This window comes from Mytilus californianus, unplaced genomic scaffold (assembly GCF_021869535.1).
Source record: "Mytilus californianus isolate M0D057914Y unplaced genomic scaffold, xbMytCali1.0.p SCAF_3, whole genome shotgun sequence".
NCBI classification, from domain to species: Eukaryota; Metazoa; Mollusca; class Bivalvia; order Mytilida; family Mytilidae; genus Mytilus; species Mytilus californianus.
This window is the reverse complement of record NW_026262679.1, coordinates 1,493,499-1,512,098: the sequence shown is the minus strand read 5'-3', so window position 1 is coordinate 1,512,098 and position 18,600 is coordinate 1,493,499. Positions and strand designations below refer to the sequence as shown.

The 18,600-nt window shown below is 32.1% G+C and overlaps 1 protein-coding gene across 2 annotated transcripts; it reads left to right on the top strand.

Moving 5' to 3' along the window:
• The first annotated feature begins 1,893 nt into the window (after nucleotides 1–1,893).
• LOC127733804 (SKI family transcriptional corepressor 1 homolog-B-like) lies at nucleotides 1,894–17,394 on the top strand. Of its 2 annotated transcripts, none has more exons than XM_052243126.1 (8): nucleotides 1,894–2,076; nucleotides 8,780–10,168; nucleotides 11,630–11,654; nucleotides 11,806–11,922; nucleotides 13,071–13,130; nucleotides 13,625–13,699; nucleotides 15,007–15,072; nucleotides 17,063–17,394. In XM_052243126.1, exons 1-8 carry the CDS (start codon nucleotides 2,071–2,073, stop codon nucleotides 17,128–17,130), a joined length of 1,806 nt encoding a protein of 601 aa, XP_052099086.1. In that variant the 5' UTR covers nucleotides 1,894–2,070; the 3' UTR covers nucleotides 17,131–17,394. The 2 variants fall into 2 exon arrangements, with proteins under 2 accessions (XP_052099086.1, XP_052099087.1); XM_052243127.1 differs by lacking the exon at nucleotides 1,894–2,076 and adding an exon at nucleotides 2,305–2,335.
• The last annotated feature ends 1,206 nt before the right edge of the window (nucleotides 17,395–18,600 follow it).

Genomic DNA, 18,600 nt, shown 5'->3' with positions numbered 1-18,600 from the left:
GCATTTACTGTCGTTGACTAGAAATGAGCTTCTATAAATAAATATAAATTCTATTGGACATATTTAAATTTGACTAATGACATGCATGATTGTGGTTTTGGATATTAATTACTGTTTATCAATGTCAATGGTTCAAAAAACTAAAATGTGAATGACAAACAGAGGTTTGAATTAGAATACATACTGCAGAACATGACCTCTCTGGTGTAAACGGTAATCTTTCATTTTCTTGTCTTTTATCTTCTTAACATTAAAACTGAATTAATTCCTTAAACATAAATCGACGTCTTAAAAATAGGAATTCTACTTTATAATTAAAGATGTTATTACCCCATATTTTGCATAAAAGCTATCGTCTTTTGAAGAAATTTTTTTCAAAAAAAAAATAGAACCACAAAAAATGATCATTCAAAAATTCCCCTAAAACAATACTTAAATAGCAGTATGGTTTATGAAACAAGTGCCATATTGTTTATGAAAGGAATTTGCGTCGTATTAAAAATCGTGAATAATCTGTACTTGTACCCTTTAATATTTCTTTATTTAGGAACATATGGAATGTTCCTTTTCTTTCATAAAGATGCACTTTAATAACAGCGTCAACTTCTTAATCCTCTTTCCTTTGACAATAATTGTCAGTAACTACATTATGAACATCTAAACAATAGATTATTTTATCCTTCGTTGAGATGAAAGACAGGGAATACAAACTCATGTTGACTCTGTGGTTTATCATGGTGAAAACAACAATGTCTTAAGAACTGTAAAAGGTATAATTTTCAATTAATAGGATTGGGGAAATTATATTTATTAGAGATTTGTCATTTATAATTTTATGTGACAGAAGTTTTTTTACGAATCTTTATGTGTTTCGTTGTTTTCAGATGACGATAGGAATATTTTCATACTCACACTTTATCATTGTGTCAATTCATGATCCAAAATCAAGTACATATATATAGTTATCAAAGGTGTAACTTTCGAATTGATGCTAACTGGCTGTTACCTATATATATGATGATAATTTCAGGATCATTTATTGCTACAGCAGAATTTTTCAGAAAATGATATTAATACCACAATAATTGTACTGTTATCAATTTATGTTTTTGCGATATTCAATAAAGCAACAAACGTTCATATATATAAAGTGTTCGTTACCTTGATACGATATATACAATAGTAAAGGGACGTTACTGTGACTCATTTCTCATTGGCATGTACCTGTAAATAATTGAAAATTTAATGGTATAAAAATGTTCCAATTTTTCACCAATTTCAATCAAAATGGAAATTTACTCTTTTTCGGTTTTATATAAAACTTTATCTCATTGTTCCAAATATTTGTGACAGACAGTTTGCCTTTCATCTCGTACCTTATATTTCCGATGCGTTCTTTTTCAATGAATTTTAGTTATACTTTAAAGACTTATTTTACGGTAATAAATTGTTTAAAAGACTTAATGGCTACAGTGTAAAATGTTTTATTTACTCTTATGAACGAAAGTAATTTATTTTCTGAAAAATATAAAAATATTGCCCTATAACTGATCAAACGAAACTGTATATAAATGTCTTTGTCCATAATCAAAACTGAAAACAAGTCAAATTCACGGAACGTAAAGTATTTTAATTTTTTACCCATAAAGTAGCAAAATTACAGTATAATTCTAAAACATTCAAATCAATGTTCACTGAAGTCATCCTGAGCGACAGTTTGATTGGTAATTGTCAATAATAATCAACCAATGAACCATCACATTTGGAATATGATTAAACATCATCCCGCCCTCACTAGTTCCAGTCTATAGTGTTTGGACTATAATCAAGGCCTTTCCATTCCTAATAGAATATGATAATCATAACATTTACATCTGATCGCTTCCCATATGTTCGTGTATAATTGAACTGTCATTAATTATGCTACAGCAGCCGTATAAATAACGGAAGACACGCTATACCTGTAAATTACAGGTGCTTCTGTCACAAATAACAATATCAGTGTTAAATGGTCGAGGATTTTATGCATTTAAAACAACAAAAACAGAAGAAGACAAATACGAAAAGAAGATGCTGGTATGCCATTTATATTTATATTATTTAAATTTGTATTTGATATTTTTTATTTTACAAATTTAAATTCAGTATAGCCTTCTGTATTTAAAATAAAAGAAAGTGCAACTGATTCATCGCCAGGGTTAAAGAGTCAAACTAATATCGCTAGACATGCAGTACATTGACTATTTATTAATTAAACAGAATTTTAATTACTTCTACTCTGTGATACCTAACGGATAAAATACATACAGATATAACATACAGGTACAACATGAAGGTACGTTTACAGATAAATACATTAGATACGTTTAAGTAATAGCAATATAAAATATAACTTTAATACACATTTAATGTTGATAGATTAATTTATTTATACGAAAACAGTTGGAAAATTCACTACGAGTAGATCTTATAATAATTAAGAATTGAATTCTTATTTTAATTATTTTGTTGTGGTATAAAAGAGTTGACTGGAGCATATTTTGTACGAAGCGCTAACAAAAAATGTGCACACTATCAATATAAAATGGAATGTGGTAGGATTGCAAATAAGACAAATATCCACTAAAGACCTTTTATTGTAAGCTATGAAAGGCCCTGGCATGACAAATTGTGAAACAATTGACGGAAAAACCAACGACCTGATTTATGCGTGAAACACTATAAAATTACTAAAAACTTATACTAACTTTTTGATGCTACAACCATGAAAATACGAGTTAATTCAAACTTTTCGTTTGTTTTCTTGTGATTGTTTAAACGTTGTCATGGATAGCACATGTAGTATAAATAAGTGTTGCATTGTATTGAGAAACATAATTCTGGAATGCCGTGCGATTGTCGTCCGCCAATCAAAATTCCGGAATTTCAGAAAATATCTTTGTAATGTAGATATTGTGAAATAATAGTTCGGGCTGTTGTTTCAGTACACGTAAAATTAGTACCATAAAACCGGTACACTGTTTATGCAGTCTTATGGACATTTATAGCTGGGAAACGGGTTTTTTATAGGTTATAATGCTCCCTGTGTTATTTTATAGAACTCTTATCTCAACTTTTGGCTCTTGGTGAAGAAGTAAAAACATGAGCATCAAACACAACACAATAAAGTTTACATGTACTGCTTATTAGACTTAGTGTACCAGGATTATGTTATCGTTAATATCCTTAATTTTATTTAGGAGTTGATAATTCTCATTTCAGACTTATATACATTTTTTTTATTATTATTTTGTTGATTATTTTCTATTCATGTCAATGATAAACTTCAAATCAAATATTCCTTTCATTAATGTCTTTATGATTTTGCATTTACTATGAAAGGGGCTTTCCATTTTGAATATACCTTGACGTTCGGTATTTTTGTTATTTTACTTTTTACTACCAAGATTTAATACTTCTGCAGTTTTGTTTTCTACTTTAATTTTGAAAATAAAAATCGAAAAATCGAAAAATTGAAAATGATCTGTAATATAATCTTTTACTTTGAATATATATTTCTTCAGTTAAGTCAATGTTCATACAATGAAATTATCTTATTACATAACTATCTTTCTATGTTGACTTTAATATATGGTTGGGATTTCAGGACTCTTCCAACACCATTCATATTTAGTTTGATTCGTAAAAGTTTGAATATATACCATTATAGACATTGCCATTAATTTCTTTGTCTGAAAAGATAAACAACTGTATTCTACGATCTGTGGTTTTACCAGGAAAAAATATATTAGGAAAACATCGTTGACGTGCTCCGTATTTTTTTTCTGTGGTCACTTATTTTGTATACTAAATTTCTCCCAAAGATTTGTCATAGAATAGAGCTTTCCCTACTGTTTTTAATTGATAGTATATAGTTATTTTTAATGTCATCTCATTTCTTTTTAGATTCGTTTATTTATTACTTTGTGTCATTTTTTTCTCAAGTAAACCCATATAAAACCGTTACGATACGTTAAGGAAATTTGAACAGCTTGTAGCGAATAAATTGGTACATTAAAATCAATTATGTTTGCTTTGATTATTGACCAAACGATTGAAGCTTTATACAATGAATATTTTTTTTAAAAAAGGTGAGTTTTTATCTTTTCATTTGATTCATTCTCCTACTTCAGTGACCTCTTACATTATTGTAAATTAATTATTTATATTACATATCAAATTTACCCGAAATTTTTTAATTTAGGAAAGATAAAAAGTGGTCTTTTGTATAAAAATAGATGTATAAACCAATCTATGGTATAAAAGAGGAAGATGATATGCTGATATGAAATTCCATGTTTTACAAACAGCAAATAATTGTATTCATCATTAACAAATGAAAGTCAGACAAATAAAATATTTTATTCAATTTATTAAAGCTGGTGTGATATGACGTTAAATTAGAATTTGCATCAACTTTGCACACTTGTAAATCATTCATACGATTGTTTTATCTTTTCTCAGTCCTTGCTGACAAGATAATAACAAAATGATTGTTTATTTCATTATTGATCAACGTAATTCTTAAGTGATTAGGTCTTCAATATTAATGTTAAATTATTTTGCACTTTGAGTTCGCATCAATAGTTTTACCTTAATTATAAGTCATCATAGTCGATATGAATTTTGTTTTGAATTATGTAATAAGTTCTAAGATTTTAGTCCTTAGGGTCACGTTAAAATCTATACCATAGAACATGAATTTCGTCTAGAGATGCGTCCAATGTTCCGTCAGAATAATTTGAATACTGAAAAAGGACACAAAAACAAGATTTTCTTATAATAAAACAGTAGTTACGCATCAAACATTATTGTTAAATATATGCATTATCGCAAGTCTATCGAAATATACAATTTCTATGTCGCATCATACCAAACTGTAATTACTTTAGCTTTTAATGTCTTTGTAGAGAGATTTCAAATGTTGGTATTTCAATATTTCACGTTTCTTTTAACTTAGTGTTCAGTTCTTAGGACCTCGCCTAACCTTTCTGATCTTTGATCAACCACATTTTCCAACTGCTAAGTGTTTTTTTACAGAATATTACAGATGTCATAATTACCATACCTTTTTCCAGTTAGATAGTGAATTCCATGCCATCTCCCTTTTAAGATAAAATAACAATATAACACTGTATACTTCTATACTTCCTCTATCATAGCACCTAAAGTTTTTTTCTAGCGATCACCTTTTTTATACTTCTATGGCTCAAGGTTTTCGAATGTCAAACTTAAAATTTTTAATATTATAATCTGAAAAGACGAGGTATTTTAAAAAGAGAGAGAGAGAATTTCATTGTAATGTAAATTTGTATAGACGGAAATATTTGTAAATGCTATTTATAGCACTAATTTAAAAGGGTAAGGATGTTTGGAGAATGAGCATGCGACATAGTAGAAAAATAACGTTATATATATATATATATATAAATCATTTTAAAACATGAATGAATTTTTTTTTTTATTTAATTTATTATGATCTTAACGGGGAAAAGAGGATAAGGTGATTCAATTCATGACACAAAATAACTACACCAATATGAAAAAAAAAAAAAAAATTAAGGAATAAAAACTCTGACAATTCAGTCTGTAGCAATAAAAATAATTTCTTTTTTATTGGGGCGGGGAGAGGGGGCATATATCTCTTCTGTAGCATGAATAATAGACGGTATTACTCCGGGCACTCATGTTTCCGCCATTGATGCAACGGAACGCAATGTTAAATAATGCATATTATTATGGAAAGTAGTGTTACACGTATATGATCTTTCTTGAATAATTATTTCTAATAGTTACAAATGAATGGTTCAATTTTAATAACTTCTATATTCTATTGAAATTCAATCCTTGACGCGGCTTTGTGTTAAGCATATGCAGATTCGCTCAACATGTACACATAGTACTGAGCGACATATGTGAACTGTCTACTAATATTGTTCCTGTACAGTAAATTTAAACCTTTAATTAAAACATTGACAACTTGAAGTTTTATTTCCTAACGAACGTTTCAATCCATCTTCTGAATAATGGCGTAGAGATGAAGTAAAATGTAAGCATGCAATACGTTAATGATAATTTGCATAATTATAAACCTTCAGAAGATGTTGATCGGAATTATAAACCTTCAGAAGATGTTGATCGGAATTAACGTGAAAGGAACAAATGATTAGTTGTATAAATGTGATTAATATGATGGAAATAAGGAAAATAAGTTACGTTTATAGAGCTTTACATATCTTTTATGTTTTAACTCTATTGTTTAACTAACGTGTTTCACGCTACCAAGCCTTTATAAATCTTCTAGAAAGGCTACCAGTTTCTTTCCAGTGGGATTTCATACGATTGTCTTTTTGCGAATTAATTCAGTTTGAAATCTTCCGTACGGACCGTCTTTTATACTTAAGGCGAATTCGTCAGAAAATTGAAAGACATCAGAGATCTTCAAATGAGAAAAGATACATTTCCTATATTATGACTATTTAATCTGCTATTCTATCGGTATAATCTGGCTGATAAATAGCTCTCACGCAAACTAATCAAATTGGTATTCATACCCAAGATGTTTGGCATCTACTTTGTAAAATTTTGATTTAACAATTCTTTTGATAAAGCCGTAAATCACCTTGTAAATTGAAAAGATGTCATAAGTGAATTCAAACAGTACCGGATTTATCATAATGATCATCAGACCTAAACACAATACCGATGATTAGAGTTCATATTTCATCCGACAACAATTGGTGTTTCCGTTGAGGATTGGGATAACCATTGATTTAAAAAGATTTAGTTAGAACTATCCCGTGATCTCCGTAAGAATTAATTAAGTAATAGGTATTGATGCTTTACACAGAGGTAAACAAATGTAATTTCCGGACGGAAGACTTTATCCTTTACAGGAAACAATCAGTTGACAAACAATGCCATCAAATTTACATTTAACGATATCATCATTTAACGCCACCCGAGGTGAAATGTAAAAGCTATTTGTCAATTAATTATTGATAATATGGGTTTTCATGATAAATGGCTAGCGTTTTGTTTTAATGCTGTAGTTTATATAATGAATACAGAATTAGAGCACTTTAGATGATTCATTCAATATAGAAAGTAATGTCAGCGGTAAACAATTCGTACTGAATCTGGCAAAACCTCCTGTAAGCCATAAAGGCCAGAGGAAAGTTTTTCTTTTTTTAACGTTTGCAATTCCACATAGATCTATATATAAATGTTCCTTTTTGCCTGTTTGTGACATATCAGAATGCACTGTCTTGATTATTCTATTTTGTGTTGATCGGTTTTTGATCTTGTTCTGACTATAGACAATATACTAAATTATGAAAAGAGTAAGGCCAGTAATTTTCACCATTTTTAAAAGTCTCTTAGTCTTTTAGATAAATTCACTTAATCAGGCAAAAATTAAAAAAAAACTGCAAAAAAGACAAACAACATTCAAAACACAACAAAGAAAACTAAAAGACTGAGCAACACAAACCCGACCATAAACCAGGGGTGATCTAAACTAAAGACTCGGTAACACAATCCCCACCAAAAACCAGGGGTGATCTAAACTAAAGACTCGGCAACACAAACCCCACCAAAAACCAGGGGTGATCTAAACTAAAGACTCGGCAACACAATCCCCACCAAAAACCAGGGGTGATCTCAGGTGCTCCAGAAAGGGTAAGCAGATCCTACTCCACATGAAGCATCCGTCGTGTTGCTCATGTAAATACAAATTTCTTGATAACTCTAATTCGGTGATATCACATTCGAAGAAAAGAGGATGATGCAACAAAATCAGAGAAATGTTTGCGGTATATATTATATAAACACTAACTTAACATTTAAATAAGTTTGAACAACTCTCTGAACCTGTCTTAGTTAGTGTCTCATTAATTCATTGTATATTGAACAACATTTGAACCTGTCTTAGTTAGTGTCTCATTAATTCATTGTATATTGAACAACTCTCTGAACCTGTCTTATTTAGTGTCTCATTAATTCATTGTATATTGAACAACTCTCTGAACCTGTCTTAGTTAGTGTCTCATTTATTCATTGTATATTGTTGGTGTTAATATGTGCACCAAGTTAAATATTTTAAGGTTTATTAAAATTTAAACTCTTAAGCATTTAGTATCTAGTATTTAGACAAATTCTTACTAAGTGTATAAAGATATAGAACAAAAAAGTTTTTTTTACTAGATAATCGTTTTTTAATAGAATAAAATGCTAATTCAACAAAAAACAAGAGAACAAGTTATATGTGTCAATGTGCTTGTTGAAGCAAACAAATACGGTGAGAGTAAAAATTTCCTGCAAGTTCTTCATCAACTTATGAACAGCTCATAAAATTCTCAAACGTGGTGATGGACGTTAAAAACAGTAGTATTGAAAGATTGACAAGAATTTGAAAAGCTCCATAATAGTTCCAGCTTAGAAAATTGAGCAATAATAGAAAGGTTTAAAGATAGATTAGAACACACAGACAACACCATTGCTTAAACACGATAAAATATATATACAATAATCCATGCATGTTACAAAAGACTTGTATATCCAAACAAAAGAATGAGTAAATTAACTTTTTGTTGGAATCAAATTCAATCTTTTTCCATCTGACATAATAGAAACTATCAGAAAGATTAGCTATTTTTGAGTAGATAAATGACCATAAATAGTACAGGATTAAATAAACGTTATTCATCTGACTTGGTTTTTGGTTGGATTTTTTTTTCAGAACGAGAGCAGTCGAGATCTTACGCAAATTCCACCAACTCCGCAGAAGAGAACAAAACCAGTGATGTATGTCCGTAATAATCACGTGACAACAGTCATGTTACATGGTGTATCCATAGTATGTCTAACAATCGAGAACAAAGAACGATTGTGCCTTGCACAGATATCCAATACACTGCTTAAAAGTTACAGCTATAACGAAATCCACAACCGCCGAGTAGCTTTAGGAATTACGTGTGTCCAGTGCACTCCAGTTCAGCTCGAAATACTTCGTCGAGCGGGAGCTATGCCTATATCATCCAGAAGATGTGGAATGATAACAAAACGTGAAGCTGAAAGACTTGTTAAATCATTTTTAGAAGATAATTCACCTCCGAAACTACCAGAAAACTTTAGTTTTGATGTATATCACGAATGTGGATGGGGAGGGCGTGGAAAGTTTGAACCATCTAGATACAACAGTTCAAGGGCAAAATGTATCAAATGTATCTACTGCAACATGTATTTTTCTCCAAATAAATTTATTTTTCATTTTCATAAAACTCCCGAATCAAAATACAATCACCCAGACGCCGCTAATTTCAATTCATGGCGCCGCCACCTTAAACTGGTCGACTTTGACGCAGACGATGTTGTACATGCATGGGAGGACGTCAAAGCTATGTTTAATGGTGGAAGCAGAAAAAGACTGTTGTCGTCTGCTATAAGAGGACAGTCGCAAAGTCAGACAAATCACAGTCAAAGCAGCGTAAAAAAACCACGTGCTAATGTAAGCAGTGGAGAAAACATTGACTCATGTCAAAATTCGTATCCGCCCTTTCCTTTCTTATCCGTCCCTGGAAAATCGTATCCAATAAGTCCTTTTAACCACTCGCCTCCATTTGGTATTGGATTGCATTTAAATAAAGACAATTTTGATGCTAAAACGTCAACTGGATTCCAGACAGGGTGGGGACTACCAAGCTTTATGCCATCCTATGGAATGATGTGGAATCATGGTCTCATTAATCCCAGTCGTCTCCCAGTTACTAACAATAATTGCTATTCCTTAAAGATAACGAACAATGACGAAACAAGACAAACATGTGAGAGAGAACATGGCAGTCCTTCATCACCAGAAAGTAGTCCTTCTTTTTGTGACAAGAACGAAAGATTTTCCGCTTTCCGACCAGTCGGTCGAAATGTAACGTGTCGTAGCACTCCAGATTCTACCAAGACTGATGATAAAGTCTCATGTGATGAAGAAAATGATGAAATCAACATAACAGATGAAATCGTTGAAACAGACAGTGACGAAAAGGGAGAATCCCTACCAATCCTAAGGGAAACAAAGAAGGGACCGATATCTCCTACTTTTATTTCTTTTGGTGGCCAGTCATCTTCTGAACAGGTTTGTACTTTACATATACCTAAAGGTCCTCACTGGAAAATCGTTAATGCAATTATACGATTAAATAATTACTTTACATGTATGTTTCATGAGAATTCGTTAGTTTGATTGGCTAACAACAATCGCGCGTCATTCAAAAGTTAACCTTCATATCAAATGCTACATTCGTGATGACACGTGCTTCTACAAAAAAGTGCACAGGTAAATAAAAGAAACACTTGATAATTTTTTTTTCATGATCTTATTAGCATAAAAATGTAATTATAAGAAATGAATGCTTATTTTTGTAATTTTATTGGGGTGTAAAAGTGTTGAAAGCGTGCACACATTTTTAGAATTGAGCGCTTCCGCGCATCATACAAAATCTGCTTCGGCCAACACTTTTACATCCCCAATAAAATTACAAAAAGAAGCATCCATTTCTTAAATGAGACTTAATATTGCATGCATTTCTGCATTTTCCGAAAACTGATATTAATCAACTGACCAACATAATATATAGATATAAGAAGATGTGGTATGAGTGCCAATGAGACAAATCTCCATCCAAGTCAAAATTTATAAAAGTAAACCATTATAGGTCACAGTACGGTCTTCAACACGGAGCCTTGGCTCACACCGAACAGTAAGCTATAAAGGGATAACATAAGAATGCTTATAAAATGCCTCCAACGTAGCATCTTTTATTATCAAAACAGAGTACAATTAAAAGCTTGACAATGCGTTTTGTTCAAGTTGATAGTTTATATTTTCTCAACATTTATGTTGTATTCGTTATTTTGTTCCCCTTTAAAATTCAATGACTGTGTATAGCCTAAAAGACTTTATGTAAATGTCTATCTATATGTCTTCCTTCATTAGAGGATAACAAGCGATAGCGGAAGTTCATCTAATTTTCATCAAATTTATTCTATAGTTTAATTAAGTGTTCAGACAAATTCCAATTTTAACTAATGAATTATATGCATTATTTATCTTTATATTATTCAATATTTTTAAGTATCACAAATTTTGAAAAATGGTCCCAAAAGTTCGAATTGTTTTTCCTATTTTCATGAATATTTCAAACAAAATGTAAATTTAGCACAAACGGCAAATAAAATATTTAACTGGTACTTAATAATTTTGACGCTTTGCAAACAAACGTGTCTTGATATTGATGGCTGGTTTCTGTCTAATTACATTAGCAAATTTGGCGAAGAAATTAATGCTTCAAAGTGAAAAATTGCAGTATTCATACTTCCCCGCAGCTAACGAATAAACCATGGCTTTAAAATGTTTCTGCTGACATTTTATTTGTGATATAAAGTAAATTAATAATTAAATAAACATGAAATTAGTGTAACCTAACATTACCACGTAGAACACAGAAGTAAAATATGCTAGGTTATTCGGAAAACAGTTTTTTACATCCACAATTATTTTTGCAAGTTTAATTGAATGTACTGTATTTAATTCCAGGACAAAGAAAAGAAAGATTTGAGTGGTGAGTATATTACTTTATTTTCTTTGTTGACTAAGTTTTAAATGTTGGGATAAATGTTTTTGATAGGTCATCTGTAAGTGAATATGCATACGCCGCAGTAAATAATTTTGAATTGTGTGTATGTCTAATAGAACTATCAAATTGTTTTTAGATGTATCGACAACTTCAGAAAAAGGAACAGACAAGATTCCTCCAAAGATCGAAGAAAACAAAACAGAGACGGACTTGCCAAGTGAAAAGAAACAAGATATATCAGAACAGGCACTTGGTGAGTAGATTATCATCTTTCAGATCCATACAATTTTGTGTTCATTGCAGATATGTGACAGTCCCTGTGATTTCAGACTGTTTTATTTTCGTGGATATCTAGAGCTGGACTTATTGTATAGACGCACGTCTATTTTTTAAACCCAAAAGTTGTTCCCAGGTGTCTTTTGGGGCTTTTGGTTTCGAATGTATCCGATTTAAGGTTATGAGTAGACAAAATAACAGTAAAATATTCATGTCCCCTCCGTCAACCCATTTCCCTTAGATTTCCTCCTGTTTATTGTGCCAATCTGACACAGATATATACCAGGTAGCTTTAAATAAGGAAACTGCATTGTGTTTTTCGTTTCCTCTATTTACCCACTGTATTGGATTATTCAAATTCAGCAAACCAGTTCAACATTTATTGTGATAAAAGAAGGGAAGTATATACTTTTTGTTTCTTGGTAAAATATTCAGACTATTTGTTATGTTTCATGGTATGTGATAAACTTTTTTAGAGTGGCTCATGTTTTATATGTGAATTTATAATTTGTATTTTTTTTTGTAAAGGTGTTTATATAACTGTTCAATTATCATTACAACTTATTTAATTTATGGTTGTTGTGGTATTTGATATATGTCATGATTCATTTTCAAAAAATATCTTAAATCAATAAAGATTTAAATTAAATGAGCTGCAAGTGAAGATTCATAATCACATTAATTAATTAATATTTATATACAGAGTAAATTGACTTATTATTGATTCAAATGTTTCAGAATTTAAGATAATAACAATAAATGTTATTTTGAATTGTTCATTTTGATCTATGTACGTCACCGTAATATTGACTTTAATGAAAAACTTCTATCTAAATCGTATGGTATAATTGCATAATTAGAAAAAATAATTCATGGTACAAGACGGAAAAATGAAACTGTAGACATCGATGGTCACAAGAAGGTAGTAAATTTTTATTTTGAAATACGTATCGACTCAAACGCGGAAGTGTCTATATGTATATTGTACTTGATTAAATCAATTACCTTATTAAATCATTTGATTTCGAATGACTTGCATGGCCATATATCATTTTCCATGTTAATTAACATATTTAATGGGATAATTAGTCGTTAATGCTTACATGTAGGTTTTCCTTGTTGCAGATCTGTGTTGTAAATCATCACTTCACCAAAGCGCCGAGAATGTCGTACAGCTGTCAAAAGGTTTGTAATAAGCAAATCATAACAATTTTTGGCGTGTTGTAAAAACTTATAATTCTTGACATTAAATGTTTGTGACATTTACCCATCGAATCTTTAACATATTCTAATATTAAAATGTAAATATTGATTTTAATAGGTAAAGTTTATTCAGTTACAGCAAGTCTTTAAAACAATTATCATACCTGACCAACACAACTGGGATTAACTATTTGACATTAGTATTTGAAGATGCTTTTTCCAAATAATAAAACCATTTGCTTATCGAATGAAACACACACAATTAGTATCCCCTTTTGTTATATATCAGAAGAGACAAAAATATGCGACTCTTTTTAATTTAAAGCAAAACCAGACGTACTTAATTGACTGCAATTGCCCAAAGCACTTTCATGGAACAAAATTCAACAAGAAGGCATACTGCTTAAGTTTTATAAATACTCTGAGACCTCACCTTTTAGATACATATTTTAGAATTAATAATTATATGATTTTAGAAGACTTACAAGATCAATTGAAGAAGGAGATGGACCTTAGACGTCAAATAGAGAAGGAGATTATGGATATAAAAGGTAATAAATAATATGCACTATAAAAAATCAATATATATACAGGTTAGAAATAAGATTTTTTTCCTCACTTACACTTATATTTTAAGGATGGGTTCATGTTATAATAATGAGAATACATAGTAAAATAATGATTATAAAAAACTATTTTGAATTGATAAGAATACAATTTAAAAAGGTAGAAAATAAAATTATCTATCCAACTGAATCGATGATGAAATTAAAAATCACCAAACCCATCGGACAATGCGCTGACGAGACATATCAAAAGATAGGAGACAGCGCTGACGAGACATATAAAAAGATAGGAGACAGCGCTGACGAGACATATCAAAAGATAGGAGACAGGTGTCAAAAACCAACAAAACCGACGAGACAAAGACACATGTAGGAACCAACAAAACCGACGAGACAAAGACACATGTAGGTACCAACAAAATAGACGAGAACAACCTAAAGCTACGAGACAGGTGTACGAACCAAAAGTATACGAGACAAAGACAGATGTACGAACCAACAAAACAGACGAGACAAAGACAGGTAAACATCAACCAAAACAGATGAGACAAAGACGGTGCACCACCCAACAAACAAACTAAATCAAACAGACGAAACAAAAACAAAGCTACGAGACAGGTGTCCGACGAAATAAATCTAAAGCAAATGTACGAACCAACAAACAGAAGAGACACATGATCAAGCTAAGATATAAACATGAGAAGATGTGGTATGATTGCCAATGAGACAACTCTCCACCGGAGACAAAATGACGTAGAAGCTAGCAACTATAGGTCACAATATGGCCTCTAACAATGAGCAAAACCCATACCGCATAGCAAGCTTTTTAATGACAGAAATTTTTATAAACCAACAAAACAAGACAAAGCTCAAGCTATGAAAAGCCGTAAGAGCCAATAAAACTGACAATACAAATTTACAGCAATGATACATGTGCATAAATCTTCAGACAGACGAGAAACCTCAAAATCTACAAAACAGATCCATAACCAAACTAGACAGAAAAAGTCGAAGAGAGAACACAAAAACCTTATCTTTTGGAAAAACGAACTACGATTAAAACTGGAATGGATATCAGGTGTTCAAGAAAGGTAAGAATATCCTTGTTCGCAGACAACGTCCGTCCCGTTTATTGCCCTGGGGTGAAGAAGTCTTGATAACTCAACGTAGAGTTGAATGGAATGAGAGTATGTTAAAATTACTTTAGGTTCTCCAGCTACGCATGCTCTAATTCAAATAGATGAAATGTAATATTTAAAAATTTAATCAACCATTCTTTTTTTTAATCATAGATGCATTGTCACATGAGCTGCTGCAAGAAAGACATGTTAGACTGACTCTTCATCAGAAACTCAAAGGTAGGAACTTCTACAACACATTGTCATTTATCGAGAACTTCTACAACACATTGTCCTTTATCGAGACCTTCTACCACACATTGTCATTTATCGAGAACTTCTACAACACATTGTCATTTATCAAGTCTTGTGCTTGAATCAGTATCATTATAAAATGTGGTATTTTTGCCAATGAGATAACTATCCAACAGACTCCAAATGAAGCAGATTTAAGCAATTATTATAGGTCACCGTACGGCCTTCCGAAATTAACACGACCCATACTGTATTGTCAGCTATAAAAGGTCCCGAAATGACCGCATGTGAATCAATTCAAATGGAAAAACTTATACCTTTATATTTCTTATACATGTACTTGGTAGGTACCACTGCTGTTGATTATCAATCCGCGATGTTACTATTCGATCATTCGTCAATGCTTCAGTACTGGAATGATATACGATACAGTCAGAATGCAACAATATACTACAAATAAGGTAGAAACTCCGTCATACAACCCACTGTAGAGTAGCTGTTTTGCATAGACTAATGCCTCTGATTTTTTCACTGAAAATTATCCCTCAAACCTATATTGTGAGAACTGAAATTGTCATAACTATACGTCGATACAACCCAAGGCGTATCATTATTTTAAGTACGTCGGTATTGCCACATGAAGACTTCAATCCATGTATCGTTTTCATTACTTCGTCGATACTGTCGCATAAAAACTTCAATCCAAAGTATTTCATTGCCATTACTACGCCGGACTGGCACACTGTATCATTACAATTACTACGTAAGTAACAAATCAGGACTTCCTTTTATAGCCGACTATACGGTATGTTTTTTTTTTCATTGTTGAAGGCCGTACGGTTGCCTATAATTGCTTACATCCACTTTATTTGAACTTTGGCGGATAGTTGTCTCATTGGCAATCATACCTCATCTCCTTATTTTCATATCTATTCCACGCTGTATCATTATCATCACTACGTTAGTACCGCCGCTGGACTTTATTCCACGCTGTATCATTACCATTACTACTTTAGTACCGCCGCCTGACTTTATTCCACGCTGTATCATTACCATTACTACGTTAGTACCGATCGACACAGGACTTAATTCCACTCTGTATATCATTACCATTACTACGTTAGTGCCGCCGCCGGACTTTATTCGACGCTGTATCATTACCATTACTACACGAGTACCTCCGCAGGACTTTATTTCACGCTGTATCATTACCATTACTACAATGGTACCGCCGCAGGACTTTATTCCACGTTGTATCATTACCATTACTACGTTAGTACTGACACAGGACTTTATTCCACTCAGAGGCTGTGTATCATTACCATTACTACGTTAGTACCGCCGAAGGACTTTATTCCACGCTGTATCATTACCATTACTACATTAGTGCCGCCGCCGGACTTTATTCTACGCTGTATCATTACCATTACTACATAAGTACCTCCGCAGGATTTTATTTCACGCTGTATTATTACCATTACTACATTAGTACCGCCGCAGGACTTTATTCCACGTTGTATCATTACCATTACTACGTTAGTACCGACACAGGACTTTTTTCCACTCTGCGTATCATTACCATTACTGTACCGCTTCAGGACTTTATTCCACGCTGTGTCATTGCCATTACTACATAAGTACCGCCGCCGGACTTTATTCCACTCTGTATCATTACCATTACTACATTAAGACCGCCGCATGAATTATTTTCACGTAGTATCATTACCAATTTTATGTTAGTACCGCGACAGGATTTTATTCCACGCTGTATCATTATTATTACGCTGAAACTTGATTGTTCTTTTAAGGGCCTTTCTTGCTTTGACGCTATCAACACATTTCTTATATTTTTCGTCCCATACTATTGGTCTCGAGCAGACCTGCAAAACATATAAGAACCACGTGTGATGCTCAAAGAACGAAAACAACAACAAAAACGACATCCAGTTATTAACTTGTATGTTTTATTTTACAGAGGCACATGAGGCATTAAGCAAGTTTTCTAACAGCATAACGTCAACAAAGGCGGATTTGAACTATTGACCTCAAATTCTTCATTAATATGGTCAAGGTTACTTTGCGACAACAGGAACCAAACTATTAGAATATATTAGTGCTACAGACAATATTGTTTAAGTGTTTAAATTAGTGTTAGCAATTGTTGACTGTGATACATGTAGTACTTAATCCAGTTTGTCTTTGAAAACCCCCAGCTATTTTTTTTTCATTTATTTTGCATATTATAATTCATTATTTGTCTTTTTATGTAAATAGAATTAACAAAGAATTAATAAATTATCATAGATACGATTGTACTAATTTATAGTTGATTTAATTTGTCTAAATGAATCATATATTTAGATGTCTTTTGTGATGAACTTAATATGGTGGATGTAAGGTTGATGTCTTGTTGACTTTACTATAAACGAATAACAAGATTGCACACGCAAACATGTCTCGCCTGCTTTTCTTTTCTTTTCTTTTATGATTGAATTGCATACCATACAACGAATATAGTTAGACTATTGCTTATAGAATCTGAAATCAGATCTAATTACGAAAATAAAACATAGACCAATGAACCATAAAAATGAGGTCAAGATCATATGAATCCTGCCAGACACCATGAACACCATGCAATCATTCCATGCACTAACATATGGTTGACCTATTGATAATAGTGAACCATGACAATGAGGTTAAGGTCAGAATATCCCTACCAGTCAGACAGACATGGTTAATTATTAAGTCAGGGATTTCGTTACCACAAATTACTTAAAACCTTGGCTAAATTCTTCCATAGATACAAAGATTTGGATTGGGAGTTTGGCTGTACCGGTAGAAAACTTATTTCAAACGGGAAAGCACATCCTAATTTTTACCGATTTGTCTGCCGACCCCGGAAATTTAGACACGATCCGGGTTATCTTCTGGATCCTTTAAATAAACTTATTCTAAAAGGTTACCAACTCAACACTTTAATAAGATCTTTGAATAATGTTTTTTTATTGGTATAAATATTGATTTTGTTATCAGTAAATTATAATCAAACTTAATATATTTGTTATATACAAATGCACATTCATGGCTCTACAATCTGTCGATAACTATATCTTGGCATTGCACAAGGTCTTGTTTTTCGCTGACTGTTAATGACGTCTAAATCAATTGGATGTTGGATGTGTGCTGATTGATATTTCAGTCTTAGATGCATGATTTTTTTAGTTGTTATTGGCTTTGAACTAGCTGTCAGTAACTGCGAATACTCTCAGACCTGTACGTATTGTCATTTTTGCCACGTCCAGTCTGTGTTTTATTAGATTTTGTTCTGCTTTGTATCGATCTAATACATGAGTTAAGCCATTTTCAACTGATTTTTATAGTTTGTTCTTATATTGTTATATATCTTATACAGTACTGTCCCAGGTTAGGGTGGGGTTTGGCGCCAGCAAACTATTTTAACCCCGCCACATGCTGTGTGTGCCTGTCCCAAGTCAGGAGCCGGTAATGCGG

Excerpts from the sequence above, each read along its gene's own strand:
- LOC127733804 (XM_052243126.1), top strand. Across the intron at positions 10,169-11,629 it reads GCCAGTCATCTTCTGAACAG|GACAAAGAAAAGAAAGATTT; the intron begins GTTTGTACTTTA and ends ATTTAATTCCAG. Across the intron at positions 13,700-15,006 it reads GGAGATTATGGATATAAAAG|ATGCATTGTCACATGAGCTG; the intron begins GTAATAAATAAT and ends TTTTAATCATAG.